This window comes from Anomaloglossus baeobatrachus, chromosome 2 (genome assembly GCF_048569485.1).
Source record: "Anomaloglossus baeobatrachus isolate aAnoBae1 chromosome 2, aAnoBae1.hap1, whole genome shotgun sequence".
In the NCBI taxonomy this organism is placed as follows: Eukaryota; Metazoa; Chordata; class Amphibia; order Anura; family Aromobatidae; genus Anomaloglossus; species Anomaloglossus baeobatrachus.
Genome location: NC_134354.1, coordinates 454,118,061 through 454,136,508, shown reverse-complemented (window position 1 = coordinate 454,136,508; position 18,448 = coordinate 454,118,061). Strand labels below are relative to the sequence as shown.

The 18,448-nt window shown below is 48.2% G+C and overlaps 1 protein-coding gene across 2 annotated transcripts in view; it reads right to left on the bottom strand.

The window, feature by feature from the left end:
- Positions 1–18,448, bottom strand: part of NXN (nucleoredoxin) — a 235,729-nt gene that overhangs the window by 73,989 nt on the left and 143,292 nt on the right. For both annotated transcript variants that reach the window (XM_075336309.1, XM_075336310.1), the window contains exon 2: positions 12,753–12,870. In XM_075336309.1, the coding sequence (XP_075192424.1) occupies positions 12,753–12,870 (118 nt within the window). The remainder of the gene's footprint in view (positions 1–12,752; positions 12,871–18,448) is intronic.

Here is an 18,448-nt window from a genome sequence, read left to right as displayed (position 1 = left end):
TTGCTTTGCTGAACAAGTAACTTGGTTAACAAGCACACTCCCAGAACGGATTGTTCTCATTAACCAAGGTTCCACTGTATATCAATATGTCAATTAGGCCTCTTTCACACGGCCGTAAAAAACACGTTCGTGAAAATACGATCCCGATGTCATCAATGTTTTGGATCAGTGTGTCATCCATTTTTACCATCAGTGTTTTTCCGGTATGTAAAAAGAAGGAATATAAATTGCAAAGCTTCTCCTATAATTTGCAATTTTAAACACGGACAGCATATGGATGCCATCTGTGTGCTGTATGTGTTTTTCACTGACCCGTAGACTTGTATTGGCCATCGCCATCCACGCTGATCGTAAATAATGGACATGTCTGTGTGCGTTTTGCACGGACACACAACTCATGTGAAAATACAGACAGGTAAGCAGCCCCATAGGTTATAATGGGTGCGTGTGCTATCCATGAAAACAAAAACCAAAGTGATACCACATGTACTGGAAACACGGACAATTAAAGGGAATCTGTCAGCAGGTTTTTGCTACCCGATCTGAGAAAAGCATAATGTAGGAGAAGAGACCCGGATTCCAGCGATGTATCACTTACTGAGGTCTTTGCTGTCGTTTTGATAACATCAGTTTTCTCTGCCGCAGATCTAGCAGTTATTTGAATGTGGAGCTCTATATAACCCCACCCACAACACTGATATATAGTTTATACAGAAAGCTGCCACTCAGTGGTGGGGGCAAGAATATACAGAGCTCATGAATATGCTTGACTATATGGCTGCAGGGCAAGTAGTCCTCTAATATAATCTACTGTTGATTAAACAGTGGTTTTATCAAAACTACACTAAGCAGCCCGGTAAGTAATTGCTGTAATCAGAGTCTGCGTTATTAGGTTACTCTCAAATTAGGCAGCAGAAACCTGGTGACAGATTCTCTTTAAGGGGTTGTCCAATGAAATTAACTTCAATACTAAAACCTTATAAAAAGAACCCCATATCTCTTCCTTTCTAAAGTTTCCCTGGTCCCCACCTGTGTCTGTGCATCCATTGGTGTCGTGTGAGCACAAAATGTGACTGCTGCATGCAATCACTGTCCACAGCAGTCACTACTACACTCATTGTTATATGTAAGTTCCGATAAAGACACCACTGGGGGTCAGTGGAGCATGGGCATGTGAGCAGAAGGAAACATATAGGGCGAGTGCTACTCAATGTCAATTTATACCATGGTCACCTTTATAAATAAATAAATAAATAAAAAGTACCATATTTTTTACTGTTAAAATGAGGGTCCATCTTAAAATCCTAGTGCCTCTTATATTAACTCACCAGGGGGATCGGCGGTGGTGCAGCGGCTCAGGAAGGTCCCAGGAGGCAGGGTAGGTGATGTTGTTGGCACAGAGGAGGGGATGTCGCAGCTCAGTAGGGTCCGTGATGCTGTGGGTTTGGAGGAGGGGGTGTCGCGGCTCAGTAGAGTCGGTGATGCTGTGGGTTTGGAGGAGGGGGTGTCGCGGCTCAGTAGAGTCGGTGATGCTGTGGGTTTGGAGGAGTGGGTGTCGCGGCTCAGTAGGGTTGGTGATGCTGTGGGTTTAAAGGAGGGGGTGTCGCAGCTCAGGAGGGTCAGTGTGCAGAGGGTTGGCGATACTGCTGCAGGCTCGTGGGGTGTCACAGCGGCGGGCACCATTGATCTGCCGGCAGGCTTGGAAGAGGGAGTGTCGTGGTTCAATGTGCGGTAGCGGAGGGTCGGCGATACTGCGGGCTCGTGGGGTGTCGCGGCAGCAAGGACCATTGATCTGCCAGCAGGCTGCTTTGAACCAGTTGATGAGATTGACTTCAAGAAAATGGCCGCAGAGGCAGCACGTGCACAGATCGATGCGATGGACTTCAAGAAAATGGCTGCGGAGTCCTATCTGAGCATGCGCTGCGGCCATTTTCCTGAAGTCGATATCGTCAACTGCAGGATATTCAAAGCAGCACGCAGTCTTGCTGGCAGATCAATGGTGCTCGCCGACGCGACACCCTGCGAACCCGCAGTGTTGCCAAGCCTGCCTCCCAGTAAGCCATATGCGTTTTGTAAGACGTACCCCTATTTTCCTCTCAGTTTTGGGAGAATAAAAGTGCGTCTTACAAACCGGAAAATATGATAGAGATATTATATATATATATATATATATACATATATATAGATAGATACATAGATATAGATAGATATAGATATAGATATAGATATATATATATACATACTAGAAGGTGGCCCGATTCTACGCATCGGGTATTCTAGAATTTACGTATTGTGTAGTTCATGTATGATTTTTGTTATATATATATATATATATATATATATATATATATATATGTTGTTGTGTGTAGTTACCAAGTGTTTGTGTAGGGCGCTGTACATGTTCTGAGTGTCGCGGGGGGTGAGAGCGGTGTTGTATGTGTGTTGCGTGTGTTGCGTTGTTTGTGGAGTGCTGTGTGTCTGTAGCGTTGTGTGTGTGTGTGTGTTGTGCGGTTTGTGTGTGTGGGGTGTATTTTGGGGGGAGGTATGTTTTGAGCAATGTGTGTGTTGTGCAGTATGTGCGTATATTTGTGTGTGCAGCGTTGTCTGTGTGTGTGGGTGTCTGTGTAGGGCGTTGTTTGTGATTCCTAGTGTGTGTGTGTTGTGCAGTGCGCGTGTGTGTGTGTGTTGGGGGGAGGTGTGCACCTCCCATCGTGCTCCATCCCCCATGCTGCGCACCCCCCATCGTGCTGCATCCCCCATGCTGCGCACTCCCAAACGTGCTCCATCCGCCATGCTGCGCACTCCCAAACGTGGTCCATCCGCCATGCTGCGCACTCCCAAACGTGGTCCATCCGCCATGCTGCGCACTCCCAAACGTGCTCCATCCGCCATGCTGCGCACTCCCAAACGTGCTCCATCCGCCATGCTGTGCACTCCCAAACGTGCTCCATCCGCCATGCTGCGCACTCCCAATTGTGCTCCATCCGCCATGCTGCGCACTCCCAAACGTGCTCCATCCGCCATGCTGCGCACTCCCAAACGTGCTCCATCCGCCATGCTGCGCACTCCCAAACGTGCTCCATCCGCCATACTGCGCACTCCCAAACGTGCTCCATCCGCCATGCTGCGCACTCCCAAACGTGCTCCATCCGCCATACTGCGCACTCCCAAACGTGCTCCATCCGCCATGCTGCGCACTCCCAAACGTGCTCCATCCGCCATGCTGCGCACCCCCATCATGCTCCATCCGCTTGGGAGTGCGCAGCATGCCGGATGGTGCACGATGGGGAGTGCGCAGTATGGCGGATGGAGCACGTTTGGGAGTGCGCAGTATGGCGGATGGAGCACGTTTGGGAGTGCGCGGCATGGCGGATGGACCACGTTTAGGAGTGCGCGGCATGGCAGATGGACCACGTTTGGGAGTGCGCAGCATGGCGGATGGAGCACGTTTGGGAGTGCGCAGCATGGCGGATGGAGCACGTTTGGGAGTGCGCAGCATGGCGGATGGAGCATGATGGGGGGTGCGCAGCATGGCGGATGGAGCACGTTTGGGAGTGCGCAGCATGGCGGATGGAGCACTTTTGGGAGTGTGCAGCATGGCGGATAGAGCACGATGGGGAGTGCGCAGCATGGCGGATGGAGCACGTTTGGGAGTGCGCAGCATGGGGGATGGAGCACGTTTGGGAGTGTGCAGCATGGCGGATAGAGCACGATGGGGAGTGCGCAGTATGGCGGATGGAGCACGTTTGGGAGTGCGCCGCATGGCGGATGGAGCACGTTTGGGAGTGTGCAGCATGGCGGATAGAGCACGATGGGGAGTGCGCAGCATGGCGGATGGAGCACGTTTGGGAGTGCGCAGCATGGGGGATGCAGCACGATGGGGAGTGCGCAGTATGGCGGATGGAGCACGTTTGCTCAGCCTCTCTCCTTCCAGCCTCCCTCAGCATCAGCCTCCCCCTCCCAGCCTTCCCCAAGATCAGCCTCTCTGCTCCCAGCCTCCTCCAGCACGCCGTGCTCCTCTGCCGACACTCACCCACACCCGATCGCATCCACTCGCCCACACAACCGATCGCATCCACTCACACACACAACCAATCGCATCCACTCACACACACAACCGATCGCATACACTCACACACACAACCGATCGCATACACTCACACACACCCGATCGCATACACTCACACACACAGACACTGACGATATTGCACATACGCGCTGATACTCACAACATCCGGGGATATCACATGCTTCTGGCCATGTGATCCTCCGTCAGGTCCTGGAAGCTCACAGCACAATATCGCCGCCGAGAAGCAAGCGATATCCCAGGATGTTGTGAGTATTTGGATGCGATGTGATGTGTGAGGTATGTGTGAGTGTGATCTGATTTGTGTGTGTGTGTGCTGTTATGTGTGTGTGCTGTTATGTTATGTATGTTCCGCAGCTGCAGGACCTTGATGTGTGGATGCGATGTGATGTGTGTGTGATGTTTGTGAGAGTGAGTGTGAGCCGGTGTACACTGGTAACTATGATACACATCGGGTAACTAAGGGACCTTAGTTACCCGATGTGTATAATGGTTACCAGCTTTCACGGCCTCCGTTAAGATCCCAGCATCGCAAGGTTATGTGTGGCGCTGCCGGGATCCTGACGGAGCCGGTGTAGAAGCAAGAGATATCCCAGCATATTGTGATGTGTGGATGTGATGTGTGGATGTGATGTGTGGATGTGATGTGTGGATGTGATGTGTGGATGTGATGTGTGGATGTGATGTGTGAGGTGTGTGTGAGGTGTGTGTGAGAGTGAGTGTGATCTGATGTGTGTGTGTGTACTCACCTGGGAATCGGAGCCCCGTGTCAGTTAGGCCAGAGCTAGCGTGCATTGCGTGAGGGGGGCGGGGCCTGCAGAGAGCCGGGGCGAGAGGCCAATCCGTGTGGGGGGGCGGGGCCATGGCGAGCCCAGCGGCCAATCAGCTTTGTGTCACCGTAAGGACACAATTTCGGAGCATGACAGACAGACAGATAGACAGACAGACAGACAGACAGAATAAGGCAATTATATATATAGATATATATATATATTGTGAGACTGTGACCGGGGTTATCTATGACGGCCGGTATGTCTCGCCCCGGTTGTGCTCACTCCATGATAGAAAGTAAATCCACTACAGGGTTAATGCTGTTTCCCTACAGGCTGAAGGAAGGGTTAAAAGGAAACAGGAACGAGGGCGGGTGTGCCGGGTGTGAGGGAGTGAACAGAACTCCCTGAGTTATCTGCTGGAGAGGCACATGTATATTGTTGTGGACTTTTGTTTGGACATTAAACCGTGTGCTGTGAACCTTAATGCCGGGATCCAGTGTCTTCTGCTGCGCAGCCGACCACGATACCTCACAATATATATATATATATATATATATATATATATATCTATATCTATATATATATAGAGAGAGAGAGAGAGATATATATATATATTATATATATATATATATATATATATATATATATATTATACACACATATACACACACACATACACAAGGTTTTATGACACCATAAAGTTGGTCATAGTTTACATGACAGCATCATAACCACGCCTACTTGGCTGAGCCACAGATGCATGTCTATTTCCATTACAAGAAGGAAACCAGGTCCTGCCAGAAACTTTGGCACAGGTCTATCTCCCACAGTAACATTATCAGGAATGTTGAAATAAAGTTGAAAACTTGACCTTTTTTTTCTGGACACCTTATCAAAAGTCATGGACAGACAGTATTTTTTAAGGACACTTTGGAAGACCATAATAAATCATTTTGATTATAAGTGATATATATCTACAGCCCATAATTCTGATCTGAAGACATCAGCTGCATTCACTGTAAAATGATAATTACAGTCAAAACAATCTGTATCAGTTTCTTCAGCTTCAAAAACAATCACAGATGCCATAAAGAAGGGAATTTTGTTTACTTACCGTAAATTCCTTTTCTTCTAGCTCCAATTGGGAGACCCAGACAATTGGGGTGTATAGCTACTGCCTCCGGAGGCCACACAAAGTACTACACTTAAAAGTGTAAGGCCCCTCCCCTTCTGGCTATACACCCCCCCGTGGGATCACGGGCTCCTCAGTTTTAGTGCAAAAGCAAGAAGGAGGAAAGCCAATAACTGTTTTAAATACAAATTCAACCCGAGAAACAACCTCGGAGAACTGAACTGTTCAACATGAACAACATGTGCACCCGAAAAAAACAAATTTCCTAAGAAAAACAGGGCGGGTGCTGGGTCTCCCAATTGGAGCTAGAAGAAAAGGAATTTACGGTAAGTAAACAAAATTCCCTTCTTCTTTGTCGCTCCTAATTGGGAGACCCAGACAATTGGGACGTCCAAAAGCAGTCCCTGGGTGGGTAAAAGAATACCTCGTGATAGGGCCGTCAAACAGCCCTTTCCTACAGGTGAGCCACCGCCGCCTGAAGGACTTGTCTACCTAGGCCGGCATCCGCCGAAGCGTAGGTATGCACCTGATAATGCTTGGTAAAAGTGTGCAGACTCGACCAGGTAGCCGCCTGGCACACCTGCTGAGCCGTAGCCTGGTGCCGTAATGCCCAGGACGCACCCACGGCTCTGGTAGAATGGGCTTTCAGTCCTGATGGAATCGGAAGCCCAGCAGAACGGTAGGTGTGAAGAATTGGTTCCTTGATCCAACGCGCAAGGGTGGATTTGGAAGCTTGCGACCCTTTACGCTGACCAGCGACAAGGACAAAGAGTGCATCCGAGCGGCGCAGAGGCGCCGTGCGGGAAATGTAGATCCTGAGTGCTCTCACCAGATCCAATAAATGCAAACCTTTTTCAAATTGGTGAACTGGATGCGGACACAAAGACGGTAAAGTGATATCTTGATTGAGATGAAAGGAAGATACCACCTTGGGAAGAAATTCTGGAATTGGACGCAGAACTACCTTGTCCTGGTGAAACACCAGGAATGGAGATCTGCATGATAACGCCGCCAGCTCGGACACTCTCCGAAGAGACGTGACCGCCAGTAGAAAGGCCACTTTCTGTGAAAGACGAGAAAGGGAAACCTCCTTCATAGGCTCGAAAGGCAGATAAGAAATCTGTGGAGAGAAAAGCGCATATAGGGTCTTACCCCAGTATATAAGGGGTGGGAGGAGGGTGAAACTACTCACCAGATGTCGTTGTGAGAGTCACAACAACTGTATTCGCATGTAGAATCTGATCCAAGGCTGCAGCCACCCAATTGGCAGATAACAGAGAGCAAAAGAGAAGGGTGTTTGATACTGCGCCAAAGGATCACAGGAACAGATGTTTAGATTAATGCATCTTTATTTCATCCAGGTCTACGCGTTTCCGGAGCCACTGCCCCCTTCCTCAGGACCGTCAGGAAAGACAAAACATCAAATCTCCATGTCCATGTCCAAATGTCTTTCCTGACGGTCCTGAGGAAGGGGGCAGTGGCTCCGGAAACGCGTAGACCTGGATGAAATAAAGATGCATTAATCTAAACATCTGTTCCTGTGATCCTTTGGCGCAGTATCAAACACCCTTCTCTTTTGCTCTGTTATAGGCTCGAAAGGCGGCTTTTGGAGAGCAATTAGAACCTTGTTCAGGTCCCAGGGCTCCAATGGCCGCTTGTAAGGGGGGACGATATGACAAACCCCTTGCAGGAACGTGCGTACCTGAGGAAGTCGCGCCAGGCGTTTCTGAAAAAATACGGATAGCGCGGAGACTTGACCCTTAAGGGAGCCAAGCGACAAACCTTTTTCCAACCCAGACTGCAGGAAGGAAAGAAAAGTAGGCAATGCAAAAGGCCAGGGAGAAACTCCCTGAGCCGAGCACCAAGATAGGAATATCCTCCACGTCCTGTGGTAGATCTTGGCGGAGGATGGTTTCCTAGCCTGTCTCATGGTGGCAACCACTTCATGAGATAAACCGGAGGCCGCTAGGATCCAGGACTCAATGGCCACACAGTCAGGTTCAGGGCCGCAGAATTCAGATGGAAAAACGGCCCTTGAGACAGCAAGTCTGGACGGTCTGGTAGTGCCCACGGATGGCCTACCGTGAGGTGCCACAGATCCGGGTACCACGACCTCCTTGGCCAGTCTGGAGCGACGAGAATGGCGCGGCGGCAGTCGGACCTGATTTTGCGGAGCACTCTGGGCAACAATGCCAGAGGTGGGAACACATACGGTAGCCGGAACTGCGACCAATCTTGAACTAAGGCGTCTGCCGCCAGAGCTCGGTGATCGTGAGACCGTGCCATGAAAACCGGGACCTTGTTGTTGTGCCGTGACGCCATCAGGTCGACGTCCGGCATCCCCCAGCGGCGACAGATCTCCTGAAACACATCCGGGTGAAGGGACCATTCCCCTGCGTCCATGCCCTGGCGACTGAGAAAGTCTGCTTCCCAGTTTTCTACGCCTGGGATGTGAACGGCGGATATGGTGGATGCCGTGTCTTCCACCCACGTCAGAATCCGCCGGACTTCCTGGAAGGCTTGCCGACTGCATGTTCCCCCTTGGTGGTTGATGTATGCCACCGCTGTGGAGTTGTCCGACTGAATTCGGATCTGCTTGCCTTCCAGCCACTGTTGGAAGGCTTGTAGGGCAAGATAGACTGCTCTGATCTCCAGAACATTGATCTGAAGGGTGGACTCTTTCCGAGTCCACGTACCCTGAGCCCTGTGGTGGAGAAACACTGCTCCCCACCCTGATAGACTCGCATCTGTCGTGACCACCGCCCAGGATGGGGGTAGGAACGACTTTCCTTTTGACAATGAGGTGGAAAGAAGCCACCACCGGAGAGATTCCTTGGCTGCCTGAGAGAGGGAGACCTCCCTGTCGAGGGACGTCGACTTCCCGTCCCATTGGCGGAGAATGTCCCATTGTAGTGGACGCAGATGAAACTGCGCAAAAGGAACTGCTTCCATTGCTGCTACCATCTTCCCTAGGAAGTGCATGAGGCGCCTCAAGGGGTGCGACTGGCCCTGAAGGAGAGATTGCACCCCTATCTGTAGCGAGCACTGTTTGTCCAGTGGAAGTTTCACTATCGCTGAGAGAGTATGAAACTCCATGCCAAGATATGTTAGTGATTGGGTCGGGGTTAGATTTGACTTTGAAAAGTTGATAATCCACCCGAAACTCTGGAGAGTCTTCAGTGCCACGTTCAGGCTGTGTTGGCATGCCTCTTGAGAGGGTGCCTTGATAAGTAGATCGTCCAAATACGGGATCACGGAGTGACCTTGCGAGTGCAGGACTGCTACTACTGCTGACATGACCTTGGTGAAGACCCGAGGGGCTGTCGCCAGCCCGAAAGGTAGAGCTACGAACTGCAGGTGTTCGCTTCCTATAACGAAGCGTAGAAAACGCTGATGCTCTGGCGCAATTGGCACGTGGAGATAAGCATCCTTGATGTCTATTGATGCTAGGAAATCTCCTTGAGACATTGAGGCGATAACGGAGCGGAGAGATTCCATCCTGAACCTCCTGGTTTTTACGTGTTTGTTGAGCAGCTTTAGATCCAGGACGGGACGGAACGACCCGTCTTTCTTTGGCACCACAAACAAATTGGAGTAAAAACCGTGACCTTGTTCCTGAAGAGGAACAGAAGTCACCACTCCTTCCGCCTTTAGAGCGGACACCGCTTGCAGCAGAGCATCGGCTCGGTCGGGCGGTGGGGAAGTTCTGAAGAAGCGAGTTGGAGGACGAGAGCAGAACTCTATCCTGTACCCGTGAGACAGAATGTCTCTCACCCAACGGTCTTTGACCTGTGACAACCAAATGTCGCCAAAGCGGGAGAGCCTGCCACCGACCGAGGATGCGGAGAGAGGAGGCTGAGAGTCATGAGGAAGCCGTCTTGGTAACGGTTCTTCCGGCTGGCTTTTTTGGGCGTGATTGAGTCCGCCACGAATCTGAGCCCCTCTGATCCTTTTGAGTCCTTTTGGACGAGTAGAATTGGGACCTGCCTGAGCCTCGAAAGGACCGAAAACCAGACTGTCCCCTCCTCTGTTGAGGTTTGTTTTGTCTGGGCTGAGGTAAGGATGAATCCTTACCCTTGGAGTGTTTAATGATTTCATCCAAACGCTCGCCAAACAATCTGTCACGAGAAAAAGGCAAACTGGTTAAGCACTTCTTGGAAGAAGAATCTGCCTTCCATTCTCTCAACCACAGGGCTCTGCGTAAAACCACAGAGTTGGCTGACGCCACCGCCGTACGGCTCGTAGAGTCTAGGACAGCATTAATCGCGTAAGACGCGAATGCAGACATTTGAGAGGTCAAGGGTGCCACCTGCGGAGCAGATGTACGTGTGACCGTGTCGACCTGTGTAAGCCCAGCTGAAATAGCTTGGAGTGCCCATACGGCTGCGAATGCTGGCGCCAACGACGCTCCAATAGCTTCATAGATGGATTTTAACCAGAGCTCCATCTGTCTGTCAGTGGCATCTTTAAGTGCCGCCCCATCTTCCACTGCAACTAGAGATCTGGCTGCAAGCCTGGAGATTGGAGGGTCCACCTTGGGACACTGTGTCCAGCCCTTGACCACGTCAGGGGGAAAAGGATAGCGTGTATCTTTAAGCCGTTTGGAAAAACGCTTATCTGGATAAGCGTGGTGTTTCTGGATTGCGTCTCTAAAGTCAGAGTGGTCCAGAAACGAGCTTAATTTACGCTTGGGATACCTGAAATGGAATTTCTCCTGCTGTGAAGCTGCCTCCTCCGCAAGAGGAGCTGGTGGAGAAATGTCTAACATCCTATTGATGGACGCTATAAGATCATTCACTATGGCGTCACCATCCGGGGTATCTAGATTGAGAGCGGCCCCAGCCTGAGACTCCTGATCAGTTACAGCCGCCTCATCACACAGAGAGTCGTCCCGCTGGGACCCTGACCAGTGTGATGAAGTTGAGGGTCGCTCATAGCGAGCCCGCTTAGGTTGTCTGGGACTGTCGTCCGAGTCAGAGCCGTCACCCTGGGGTGCATATGACACCCCCGGAGCTAGGAAGTGGTCCAGCTGAGGGGGACCAGGGGGCAATGGATCAACAGTGCCCATGGTCTGAGTTACTGGTCTAGACTGCAATGTTTCAAGAATTTTAGACATAGTCATAGACAATCTGTCAGCAAAAGCTGCAAACTCCGTCCCTGTCACCTGGACAGCATTTACAGGTGGTTCTCCCTGGGTCACCTCTAGCAGCGGCCCCGGCTGAGCAATTGCCACAGGGGCCGAGCACTGCACACAATGGGGGTCAGTGGAACCTGCCGGTAGAGTAGCCCCACATGCGGTACAAGCAGCATATAAAGTCCGTGCCTTGGCACTTTTGCTTTTTGCGGACGACATGCTGTTATCTCCTTGAGAAATCTAAGGAGGGTATATAGCAGAAAACCACCAGCGACTGTACAGTGCAAAGTATTGCCAGCACAAAATACAAAGTACACTATGGCACAAGTGGGGGAGAGCCCTTGAGGGCTGCTTACCGCCCGCTGAAAAGCGGGTGTGAGATCGTAGAATCCCTTGTCTGGGTCTCCCAGCCTCCCCTCCGCAGTTCAGCGTGCAGGCAGGAATGGCTGCCGGCGTCCTGTGAAGAGGGGCGGACCGTGGGCGTCCCAAACAAAAGAGCGGGAAACTGCGTCCCCCTGTGCCTAGTGTGAGGGCTGGAGTATGTAAAAACAGACTCCAGCTCTTAACGCTGCAGGACTGTACAGCGTCCCGCCCTCCTCCTGACTGGCAGGTCCGGGGGCGGGAACGATACGAACTAGGCCGCAAAAGCCGGGGACTGTAGTAATCTAGCGCGGCCGTCATATATGCACGGCCAGCGCGGAAGTCCCCGGCGCACCACAAATCCCAGCCGCGACCAGTAAACACTGACCCCAGCGGCCGGATCGGCCGATCGTACAAAGTCACCTCACTCAGCAGAGCTGTAGTGAGTAACGGCACCAGCGCAGCAGCGCTGTTTACCCCGGCGCACTAACACACCCAGCAATGCTGCAGTGTGCGTGCGATAAGCACGGGGACACGGAGTACCTTGATGGAGCAGGGTCCTGTCCCTGAGAAAACTCCGCTCCGTATCCAGCAGATCCTCCAGGGGCTGTGGATGGAGCACGGCCTCAGTGCCCGGAGACCGGTAAAGTCCCACTTCACCCAGAGCCCTAATGGGGATGGGGAAGGAATCAGCATGTGGGCTCCAGCCTCCGTACCCGCAATGGGTACCTCAACCTTAACAAACACCGCCGACAGAAAGTGGGGTGAGAAGGGAGCATGCTGGGGGCCCTAGTATGGGCCCTCTTTTCTTCCATCCGACATAGTCAGCAGCTGCTGCTGACTAAACAGTGGAGCTATGCGTGGATGTCTGGCCTCCTTCGCACAAAGCATAAAACTGAGGAGCCCGTGATCCCACGGGGGGGTGTATAGCCAGAAGGGGAGGGGCCTTACACTTTTAAGTGTAGTACTTTGTGTGGCCTCCGGAGGCAGTAGCTATACACCCCAATTGTCTGGGTCTCCCAATTAGGAGCGACAAAGAAAACAATTTAAAAAAAATTACCAACCCCTGAGCTCAAGCGCTCATTCAGGAGACATATAAATTTGCTTGGTTTATACGAAGTGTTATAAACTCCTTTTATACAATCAAATGTACTGTGGTCATATATTAGATCATATTCGGGCAAGTGATCACACAGGAATTTTTTGGGGTCTCAACCTGGTGGGTGTGCAAGCATATAAAGGAGTAGAAATAAAAGTTACACTGACCTTCTGGATCGTCTCTTATTAATAAGAGGCCGTTTCTACACACAATCTTTCCCGTAGATGCTTCAATAAAGATAAGTGAGGGAATGTTGGAAATTCTGTACTTGTTCCAGAGTTTTAACTGTTAAAATAAAAGAGAAACACAATTGCAATTACAAGTATTAAGAAAACAAAAAAAGGAACCCATCACCTTTAGGCTGGGGCCACACGGGGATTACTGCGATGACACTCGGCTCACGCTGGTAGTGCAGCCGAGCCGAGTGCCTCCCTGCGACTGAGGTCCGACTGTGCAAGCGGACCTCTGCTGCAGGGGGGGGGGGGTGACAGCACTGAGGAGGGACGGGCCGGCATGGAGGAGGGGAGGGAGGGATTTATCTCCCTCTCGCCTCCGTAGCCGGCTATTGCGATTCTCGCTCTGCACTCGCGGAACACCGGTATTCCGCGAGTGCAGTGCGATTTTTCTCTCACCCCATACACTTAAATAGGTGCGAGAGAAAGAATCTCGCATTACAGTCACAGCATGCTGCGATTGTTTTCTCAGTCCAATTAAGGCTGAGAAAATAATCGCTCATGTGCTCTGAGACACAGGCTAATATTGGTCTGAGTGGAATGCGATGTTTTATCGCACTCCACTCGCACCGATTTTCATACCGTGTGTCTTAAGCCTTAGATGCACTATTTTCTTGCAAACAGTGGAGGTTATATGTTCCTTTTAAGCACACAATTTTATCTCTGAAATGCAAGGATGTTCTTAATCAATACTAACTAAAGCAAGTTATTCCAGAGAATCTGCCCACCCAAAAGGCATTTCTTAGATCTAACTATATTTTCGATACTTTGCTGGTGGCTGCTAAACTCCTACAGATCTTCTATAAATGCAAAAAAAACATCAGACCAACTGAAGATAACTTCCAGATTAATAGACATGACTACAGATCAAATGTAATAAGAAAATGTCCCCAGCAGGCAAAGCAAGAAAGACCAAATAAAACCAAGTGATTAAACACGACATGGTATAGGGCCAAGTGAGATAAATCTATTACAGACATTACCCTCCTTTCCTCCGCAGTTTTCGTTTTTATGTTTTTTACTTCCCTTCTTTCAAGAGCCATAACTTTTTTATTTTTTCATTGACAGATGTGACCTTTTTTTTGCAGGACGAGTTGCAGTGTTGAAGTACACCATCCATACAACTATAAAATGGACTGAAAAATAGGACAAAATCCAAGTAGGATGAAAAAAAAAAAAAGGTACCGTAATTCCATTTTTGTGTCTAGTGTGGTGGGTGGGGAGTTGTTATTACTCATTGTATGGTGAAAATTACCTGTGAACAGGATTATTCAGGTCAGTCAATTACGGTGGAGACATTAAAAACTTGTCTACATTTTTATTTTATTTTTGAGGTAGTGAAAAAATATTCAGAAATTTGTAAGAAAGAATAAAGAAAAATAAATAAAAGTGGAGTATTTGGATTCACGTTACCATTTTATGAGACCCACCTCATTATTTTTGCATCAATAGAGCTGTGTGAAAACTTTTTTTCATGGTGAGGTAGTCATTTACTTATATTTAAAGAGGAGGATTGAAGCAAATTTTTAGATATTTTTTTTCTTCAATTCATTTTATACTCCACTTAGGGGGTCTTGAACCTATGATATTCTCACTGATTATACTATATACAAATGTGAAAATGGAAGTCTCCCATAAAGACCTGTTCCTGAGCCTCATGGGAGTAACTAAGATGGCACAGATGGGGGCTTTAAGCAATACACTGCCTGCCATGGTAGCCCAATTGTATCGTGTGATCAGGACGATGAGCCCATGCACTGGCAACCACTCTATTTAAGACCTAAGACACACGGCGAGAAAATCGGTGCGAGTGGAGTGCGATGAAACATTGCATTCCATTCGGACCAATATTAGCCTGTGTGTCAGCACACATGAGCGATTATTTTCTCAGCCCTAATCGGACCGAGAAAACAATCACAGCATGCTGCGACTGTAATGCGAGACTCTCTCTCGCACCTATTCAAGTCTATGGGGCGAGAGAAAAATTGCACTGCACTCGCAGTACACCGGTTTACCGCCAGTGCAGAGCGAGAATCGCAATAGCCGACTACGGAGGAGAGAGGGAGAGAAATCCCTCCCCTCCCCTCTGCAGCTCCTGCCCGCCCCTCCGCAGCACCGGCCCACCCCCTGCAGCTAAGGTCCGCTCGCACGGTCGGACCTCAGTTGCAGGGACACTCGCATGACACTTTGCTCTGCTGTATTGCCAGCGCGAGCAGAGTGTCATGCGAGAAGATCGCAGTAATCCTCATGGGGCCCCAGCCTAAGTGTTGTTGCCAGACTGACAACAGCATCTAAATGGTTAACAACCGCTCCTGAGCCCATAAGCAAACACTGAGGTGAAAGTACTGATAAATCACCAACATTTTGGGAACGTGTATAACAAAGACATAACTCAGCTCTAGTGACTATGATGCAGCAGATGGAGACTCTTTGGACTCCAAGTGGCCTCTTTTCTGGCTCTCTTTAGGCATTTGCAACCGCGATAAACCACGCCTTTGAGCATGCCTAAATAAATGGATACAGCCGGAAAAAATATTGTACAGCCCAGTCAAATGAATGGTTCCTGTTGGGAGTTAGATCAGAATAATTTGGCGACCAAAATGAAATCAATCAGCACAGAGGCCAAAGATAAGTGTGAATCTAGCCAGAATTAATACATGTTTTTATGCCATTCACTTTGCGGTACAAGGGATGACACTATTTTATTCTTTGGGTCAATATGCTTATAACAATACCAAATTTACCGTATATTTTGTTTTATGTTTTGCCGCTTTTTCACACTAAAAAAAACCTTGAAAAATAAAAGCTTTTGCATGGCTATAATTTTTACTGCGGACAGAGCTGTGTGAGAGCCATTTGAGGGATGAAGTGGAGTTTTTATTTGTAGCTGTTTATTTTGATCACTTTCTATTCAGATTTTTCAAAATTGGAATGAACAATAAAAAAAACCAAAACTCATCAATTCAGGACATAAGGCCGCTTTACACGCTGCGATATCGTGACCGATATCGCTAGTGTGGGTACCCGCCCCCGTCGGTTGTGCGACACTGGCAAATCGCTGCCCGTGGCGCGCACATCGCGCGGACCAGTCACACTACTTACCTACCCTGCGAGATCGCTGTGACCGGCGAACCGCCTCCTTTCTAAGTGGGCGGTTCGTTCAGCATCACAGCGACGTCACAGCAGCGTCACTGAACCTCCGCCCAATAGAAGCGGAGGGGCGGAGAAGAGGACGAACATCCCGCCCACCTCCTTCCTTCCGCATTGTGGCCGGGAGGTAAGGAGAGGTTACTCGTTCCTGCGATGTCACACGGAGCGATGTGTGCTGCCGCAGGAATGAGAAACAACTTCGTTACTGCTGCAGCAACGATATTCGAGAATGGACCCCCATGTCACCGATGAGTGATTTTTCACGTTTTTGCGACAATGCAAAATCGCTCATAAATATCACACGCAACAGCATCGCTAAAGCGACCGGATGTGCGTCACAAATTCCGTGACCCCAACGAGTTCGCTTGAGCGATGTCGCAGCGTGTAAAGCGGCCTTTATTTTTCATCATTTGGTGAAAGGACGACAACTTTATTTTTTGGGTCTGGACCAGTACTGTGATAGCAATTTTATATATTTTTTTATAGTTTTGATACTTTTGCAAACTAGATTTTTTTTTAATTTTTTTTTACAAAAAATAATAATTTTTATTTTTGTCACCATAGTTTGAGAGTTATAACTTATTTTTCCACCAACAGAGCTGAGTGCTTGTCTTTTGAGTGGTGAGTGACATTTTCAATTACTTAATTTTTTTTATTTTTACATACAATGCCACCTTTAAAAAGGGACTGTCCGCACAGAATGACTATTCAAACAAAGCACATGTGCTCGGTGCAGATAAACATTTAAGAGCAACTTCCCACCTGCTTCTTTCCCATCGCTGACCTTATCTGACTCTATGAAATCAGAGCAGTCAATCAAATAAGGTGGAGATAGATGGAAAACAAGATGCATTTAAATATTTAGCCCCCGCCATGATACCCCGAGTGCCTGTACTTAACACAGAATGAATGTTCAAGCCAACAGTGTCCCTTTAACCCCTTCACAACGAAGCCAATTTTCATTTTTGAGTTTAATTTTTTTTTTCTTTTTTTCAGAGCTATAACTTTTTTTAGTCCACAGACATACGAGGACTTCTTTTTTGAGGGAACAGATGCACTTTTGAATGACTCCATTGATTTTACCACATGGCATACTGTAAAACATGGAAAAAATTCCAAATGATGAGAAATTGTGGAAAAAAAACCACACAGAATTCTGAAATGGTTTTTAGAAATTGTTTTAACAATGTATATTTTGTGGTAAATATGACCTTACAATATGATTTTCCTCATCAGTATGATTATGGAGATACTAAGTAAATATGTCCAGTTTTGTCATTTTACTTGTGAAAAAACCCCCTAAAACTATGTTTGCACACAAAAAAAAATTCGGTGGTTGTGTCGTTAAGACCTGAACCGGTTTAATTTTTCGGTTGATGGAGCAGTGTGATAGCTCATATTTTGCGGGGCGAGACAACGTTTTTATTACCATTTTTAGATAGATATGACAATTTGACAGCTTTTTACAGAATTATTTTTTTTCGGTAATGCAGGCACAAAAACAAAGTAATTTTGGTGTCTTTGAATGTACAGTATTGTTGTAGATCATTAGAACAGCCTCCTTTGAAGCCCGACCACAGGCTTAACAGTTCTAATAGTATGGGCATCATCAATAGGCTGTAAGCCAGACACTGTGCATTGCACATACAGTACAGACCAAAAGTTTGGACACACCTTCTCATTCAAAGAGTTTTCATTATTTTCATGACTCTGAAAATTGTAGATTCACATTGAAGGCATCAAAACTATGAATTAACACATGTGGAATGGAATAAACAAAAAAGTGTGAAACAGCTGAAAATAGGTCTAATATTCTAGGTTCTTCAAAGTAGCCACCTTTTGCTTTGATTACTGCTTTGCACACTATTGGCATTCTCTTCATGAGCTTCAAGAGGTAGTCACCAGAAATGGTTCAATTCACAGGTGTGCCCTGTAAGGTTTAAAAAGTAGGATTTATTGCCTTATAAATGGGGTTGGGACCATCAGTTGTGTTGTGCAGAAGTCTGGTGGATACACAGCTGATAGTCCTACTGAATAGACTGTTAGAATTTGTATTATGGCAAGAAAAAGCAGCTAAGTAAAGAAAAACAAGTGGCCATCATTACTTTAAAAAATGAAGGTCGGTCAGTCAGTCCGAAAAATTGGGAAAACTTTGAAAGTGTCCCCAAGTGCGGTGGCAAAAACCATCAAACGCTACAAAGAAACTGGCTCACATGAGGACCGCCCCAGGAAAGGAAGACCAAGAGTCACCTCTGCTGCGGAGGATAAGTTTATCCTAGTCACAATCGCAGGCTAACAGCAGCTCAGATTAGAGACCAGGTCAATGACGCACAGAGTTCTAGCAGCAGACAAATCTCTAGAACATTTGTTAAGAGGAGACTTTGTGCAGCAGGCCTTCATAGTAAAATAGCTGCTAGGAAACCACTGCTAAGGACAGGCAACAAGCAGAAGAGACTTGTTTGGGCTAAAGAACACAAGGA